Below are 6,000 nucleotides of genomic sequence, written 5' to 3'. Positions count from 1 at the left end.
TGTGGTTAGCAAAGAAACATTGCCTGCCTGTGGTAATCGCCTCTACCTGTGGAATAGATGTTTTGTCTTTGGATAGTTTCTAAAGTTTGCCCGTTCATCTGCCTGGGTAAAAGAGGACTAAGAAATGGCTGGATGGGCTCAGGTAGCCAAGTTATTCGTGGTTGCTATTGATCAATTTTCCATTCTCCCTGCCCTCTTAGTGCCAAAAGAGGGGCTAAGTGAAGCAGTGGTCTGGGGTAGATTTGCTACATCGGGTGGACAACCAGGCCGGTCATCGCTGGAGAGAAAAAAATATGCAAAATCTATGATTCTAATTTGGCATTCACGTACTGCACATCCAGCAACTTTCTTTATCTCGTTCAGTCAAAGCTCGTCGTGGTTAGAGGAAGTGGTTAGACTGCATTCGTAAGTTCAGAGAGCGGGGTCAGATAATGAGTCGGATGGCTACCTCTGAAGCTGTTCCCCCCTGAGGCCGGGCAGGCAGGGGAAGGGGAGCCCTGGGGCCTGAGCACGGGAGCGAAAGCACTCTTCTGTTTAGCGGCGGACGGGAACGAGGAGAAAGGCAACAGAGACGACGATGAGCTGGAGCTTCCCGGTATGGTCGGGCTGGAGGGCATAACTGTGGAAGAGAGCCTGACGTCAGTCCCGAGCCTCGACAACGCAACAACGCGTCGGGCGATCGCAACCGTCTTACTGTAGGACGATCCTGTTGGGGAAGCGCTGCTGAAGCCAGGTGAGCCGGGAACCCCGAGAGTGGTCATAGGAACGGTTCCGTAGCCTCCGGTCATACCGCCGCCGCCGCCGTAGCTTGACTGCTGAGGCGTGGAAGCCGAGGGGTAACCTCTTGGCGATAAGCTGCTTGAGTTGCGAATATAACCTGGAGGAAAATATTCAAAGGCTGAGTTGTCGATAAAACGATCAAATGTAGCGTGTTCAAATGACAAGCCGCTGCGCTCACCTTGGCTGCTCTGTCCTGGCTCCCCGATGCTGACACCTAATTGGGAAGGGTAGGAACCCAAACCCATGACGCTGCCGTGGGCTGGTGAGCTGGGCAGTGCTTGCAGCTGACTATGAGGACGCGGAACACTGTAGAGGGCTTCCGCGATGTCGGCTGCTCGTTTGAGCAACATGTCCTACGGGAGAGACGCCAAAAACGAGTACGGTCATTTCTCCGCTTTTTGGACGACGAATAAAGCAAGTTATGGGACTCCGCTGAAACATAATTAGCGGGTACCAAACGATCTGAAATGCAAGAAATGTGTGAGAGATATTTGTAAGTGTGGTTAACCTTTGCATTTTGGCCACAGTGTCTAAACATCAAGTCATTTTTGCTTCTGACCTGATTACTGTGTGGATTCCCATACAGAGCCTCCACGAGATCTGCTGCTCTCTTCAGCAAAATCTCCTGCAAATAGTTGGTCATTATAATATATCACATTTTGTCCGAGAATAAAGAAAGATACGGTTCAAAGGGGCACCGGTACATTCGGTGGCGGATCAACATCGAAACCACCCCCGGTTCCGCCGCCTCTGCGTTTGAATGTGTGGGTCTCTCACCTTAGCCATTTTTTCTGGGTCACCGGGATGCCGTGGAATGACTTTCTGAAGCCGCTGGAAACCGTAGTCTATCGTCGGCTCATTCAGGGCTAAAATAGACAAGCATATGGTACCCCAAACATTTGTCACAAGTTCCAACTGTGAGCAACAACACTCGCACAGCCTCTAATTGGCAAACGCCACAATCTGTTGCATGATCACCCGTGTAGATGAATCGTCCGGGGGATCCCTTGCAGAATTGTTTCGATTTATAAGACAATGTGACCTCCACCACCCCTGGAATGTGGCGAGGTGGAGTCTGGACACGGATAGCGTGCGGCGTAATTAGCTGCGGGGAAATCACAAATTCATGTCAGAGAAAAGTGGAACAGAATACATGTAGAACGTGTGTATGTGTGAAATGTCACCCGCAGTAACGAGATGAGAAATGTTCCTTCTTACCTCACTCCAAACTAACATGCTTCCGAACACCACCTGCAGTCCGTCGAAAAAGTTCTCCCCGATGACGATGACCATGGCCCCGCCTGTCGTCCAGCCCTCGCTGGGACTGATGGCTTTGATGCAAGGGGTGGCTGAAAAGAACGGCAACGCAGCAATTCGGAATTACTGGGAGCGTTTTGCGCTTTGCGATGTGATGCGTGGGAATTTGGAGTTCAACATGGGGACACAATTGGAACTATTTCACCCATACGTCAACTAATGGGCTATATAGAGGTACGAGTCTGTTGCTGTAGAGTTTTGGACAGTACATTAAAACAGTTTTATTCATTTCTCAAATATATGGAAATGTTGTTGTTTTTTGTTGTTTTTTTACCAAATGATTTGATCATTTTCATATTTCTAATAATGGCATGGAAGTATGGTGCTTATTTGATTGCATTTAATAATAATCTTTCATTATTATCTATGCATCTTTTTTTTCTGACTGACCAGGAGAAATTTCCTGCCACATAAAGCATGTGGCATCCATTTCAACATTTCAACTCATATTTACGCTCGCATATATGAAACTTTGTCTTATAATGGGCTACAACTAAACTGTGGCATATGCAACTAATAGCTCACATTATTTTATTTATATATATATATATATATATATATATATATATATATATATATATTTGATTAGATTATTATGTATATTTTTATTGTATTTATTGTATTACATTTTTATATATTTATATCTATTATAGAATTATTATATTCATATATATTACTTTTTAGTTATACATTTGTGATTATTATCAATATGTATTATTTTATATTACATGATCTACTAAAGTATTATAACAGCGTAATTGCCCTATGAATAATCTTATATCCCGAACTAATCTTTTCCTACATAGTGTAATTATGAATGACAGTTGAATAACTGAAGTTTAGTATGCCGCTTTATGAATATGCTGCATGTTTCTGGACATGAATGCAGAAGTAGATGTTAACGTCACGCAGTATTTTCTCACCATACTCCATGGTATTGTCCGCGGAGTCGCCTGGCTCCAGCCTGCGAGCCCGCCGACCGTGTTTGGAGTTGTTGTGGACGAACATGTTGTCAGACACGGCGAGGACGTGGCCGTCCACGCTCACAGTGCTGGACAGGACCACCTGACACGGACAAAATGACGCGTGAGCGGGCTGCGCGTGACTTGGACAGCGCGCTGGGAATTACAATCTCTGGTTTCAAGCGGCAACCGCCCCCCGGTGAAGCAATTTGTTTCGGCGCAGAGGTGATGCTATGATTTCTCAGTCTGCAATGTGACATGAGTGGGAACTTCATAATATATCTGCGTTCACGCAGCCCTCCACACTACTCTTTTGGGTCTCCATCTGGCCTCTCCTAACTTTGTGATTCATATAGCATGCAGCCGGCTCGTCATCGCTGCGCGATCCTTCAATGACACCGAACATATGGAGCAAATCTCCTACTTTTGCTGGCTGTTAAATCAGGGCATGATATATGGGGTCCTTAATTTTCTCTGGACACACCATGTGTGGGTTCTATCACGCATCTGCTACGCAAGGATGACACGGCCGGAAAAAAATGAGAGGACACTTGTGGTGTGTCTATTTGATATTATTTTGAAAGTGATAATCAGTTTCAATCATCAGCGGTTAGTTAAAGAAAAAAAACTAATAAGGGATGTTGGATTGAGGTCAAATATAAATTTTTTGTATCTAGTATTGATTTTTCTTTTCGAAAATCACACCACTGTTTGAAAATAAACGGGTTCATAATTTTGCCCATAAAAAAAAACCCCAAAAAACAATTGGAGGAGAAAAAGAGAAAAAAACCTGCTTTAAGTTATACAAAGGGAGGGTCGCTCTAAGAAAAATAACTGTAAATTATCGATCAAGCAGCTGACTTGTGTCCAGCACTGAGCACCTTTTAACCCAGAGATGAGAGTCTTTGTGGGCTCATAACTTCTCAGCGTGTGTCACATCCCAGGAGTTAAAGCAAACACGGAGGAACGTGCAAGGCGGAAAAGGGGACAGGGTTAGCCGGGAGAAACTGAATGCCAGACAGGGGCCGCTGGTGCTGAAAGATGGCAATGGAAGTGAGGCAGGAGTGTCCCCGGTGACCACTTCCTGGGTCACGGAGTGTGACCTCTTCCATCTGGAGCCAATCACTCAATTCTTGACAACTTCCTGAAACACCTCAAACTATTTCCTGGATCACAGCAGCCTCTCTTAAACATATAAAAACATACTTTTGTCTTTTTATCTCACTCCTTAGTGATTTAATTTCACCTGCATTCCCTCTTGATAATCTTGTGCAAACACTTGATTGTGGTTCATCATGTTTTGACAAACATCTTTGAGATTGAACCGAAAAAAAATCAGAAAAAAAAGAAGTCATTAAAGTTGTGCGCATTAAATGTTATGTTTTGCACAGCGATGGATTCTGCATCTCATCATAACGCCTCATCCTGCAAGCATACATTTGTTTTTTCACCTGAAATCTCCTCATGTCCCTGGGGTTTCCTGCCGTCTTCAGACAGTTCTGGTTGCATTTCAAGAAAAACTTCAAGAAAAACCTGCAGAGGTAAATAAGAGGACACGTGTTTGCATAACTACAGCAAGTAAGGAATAACATGAAAAAGATCATGTGTAGGATTACTTTGCTCACAAACAACACGAACTGTCAAAGGAGACATTCATTATTTTCAGAGGCAGTCATGGTGGGTGCAGGTTTACGTAGGTGTTGATGCAAATCTATCTGATTGTAGCTCTGACATCAATCCCAGCAGTTAAGTTTATAGTCTGTTAAGTCAATGCTATTAAAGTGATGAGAATGAGAAGGGGAGTCCGGCGAAAAGCTTTGCTGTTTTTCAAAGTGAACTACAGACAGCGATGTATGCCTGCAGACCCGAGGGAGCGCCGTGTCCCACAATGCCATATCTGAACCGCCGCATGGGAATGAACAGGGACGGATATGAAGTACAGAGAAAGAGGAAGGCGGTGATGGAGACCGAGGCGCTGGCACGGACATCATAAATTTCGTTGGCGAGTACACGTGTTTCATTATGGATGTGAGTTTATTTTGAGTGGGAAAGGCTGCATTGAGAGGGCTGCTGGTAGCCTCTGCTCCACCAAAGAAAACCAGAAAGAAAAAGACGGAATAAATAGGGGAGAGGAAGACTAGGCAGAGACTCCAAATCCCAGGTGTACGCAGTTCGGCAACATAGCCCGCTACCATGGCAACGCAGCTCTGCCGCAATCCCAAAGTCCCCACGCTGAGAGGCGAAGACAGCGATGCGAAAGAGAAGCTAACAACACATCCTGAAACCACTCTAACGCAAGAAAAAGAGATGCTTTGCAAGGTGAGATGCCGAGGAATGAGGTGGTGGGGGTTTGCTGGGTAAAAAAAAAACACATTAGTCTCACAGTGAATTAGTCACATGATGTGAACCAACGCACAACAAAATGATTTGAAACAACAGTTGGCAAATAAAACATCCTTCGGAAGTCCATTCCTTCCACGGAACAAGTTGCCTATGAAAGACACAACCCTTAATGCTCCGATAAAAGTGTTTCCCCCACCCACGCACACTCTGCTAAATAAGTTCAAATATTATCACTTATCTTCAGGGAGCGCGGAGGGAAACTTCACTTTAGCCCCTGAGCACAACACACCCATCATATTCTAATCTCGCCTTCATTTTGTCATCTTTCACAAATATTTCTTCTATCACTCTTTCCAACTTCCTCCCTTGTGAGAGCAACATGGCTCGCATAGCTCCAGTTCCAATTGTGTATCCAATATATCATTTATATATTCATTAGAGGACAATCAATATTGTTGTTGGCAGACAGTGATAATAATTTATGCCTAAAAGGTCAGGCATCCAATTGGAGAACAATATACTGTGAATCTGACTTTGGCTTGGGCGTAGTTCACATCTGTTAAGTCTGCAGCTTGATCTTGAGCATGAGTGATCCTGT

At 44.5% G+C, this 6,000-nt stretch overlaps 1 protein-coding gene across 10 annotated transcripts in view; it reads right to left on the bottom strand.

Moving 5' to 3' along the window:
- Positions 1 to 6,000, bottom strand: part of ebf2 (EBF transcription factor 2) — a 31,309-nt gene continuing 25,309 nt past the window's right edge. For 2 of the 10 annotated variants that reach the window (XM_061673284.1, XM_061673285.1), the window contains exons 7-16: positions 4,511 to 4,592; positions 3,021 to 3,162; positions 1,999 to 2,129; positions 1,759 to 1,885; positions 1,558 to 1,646; positions 1,340 to 1,405; positions 959 to 1,133; positions 695 to 877; positions 449 to 619; positions 1 to 277 (exon numbers count right to left, since the gene is read on the bottom strand). In XM_061673284.1, the coding sequence (XP_061529268.1) occupies positions 246 to 277; positions 449 to 619; positions 695 to 877; positions 959 to 1,133; positions 1,340 to 1,405; positions 1,558 to 1,646; positions 1,759 to 1,885; positions 1,999 to 2,129; positions 3,021 to 3,162; positions 4,511 to 4,592 (1,198 nt within the window). In that variant the 3' untranslated portion in view covers positions 1 to 245. Of the gene's footprint in view, positions 278 to 392; positions 620 to 686; positions 878 to 946; positions 1,134 to 1,339; positions 1,406 to 1,557; positions 1,647 to 1,758; positions 1,886 to 1,998; positions 2,132 to 3,020; positions 3,163 to 4,510; positions 4,593 to 6,000 lie in introns of those variants that run through there. The other 8 variants (XM_061673287.1, XM_061673290.1, XM_061673288.1 and 5 more) reach the window with 7 other exon arrangements.

The sequence above is a fragment of the Phycodurus eques genome, chromosome 3, assembly GCF_024500275.1.
Source record: "Phycodurus eques isolate BA_2022a chromosome 3, UOR_Pequ_1.1, whole genome shotgun sequence".
Taxonomy (NCBI): domain Eukaryota; kingdom Metazoa; phylum Chordata; class Actinopteri; order Syngnathiformes; family Syngnathidae; genus Phycodurus; species Phycodurus eques.
This window is presented reverse-complemented; position numbering and strand designations above follow the sequence as displayed.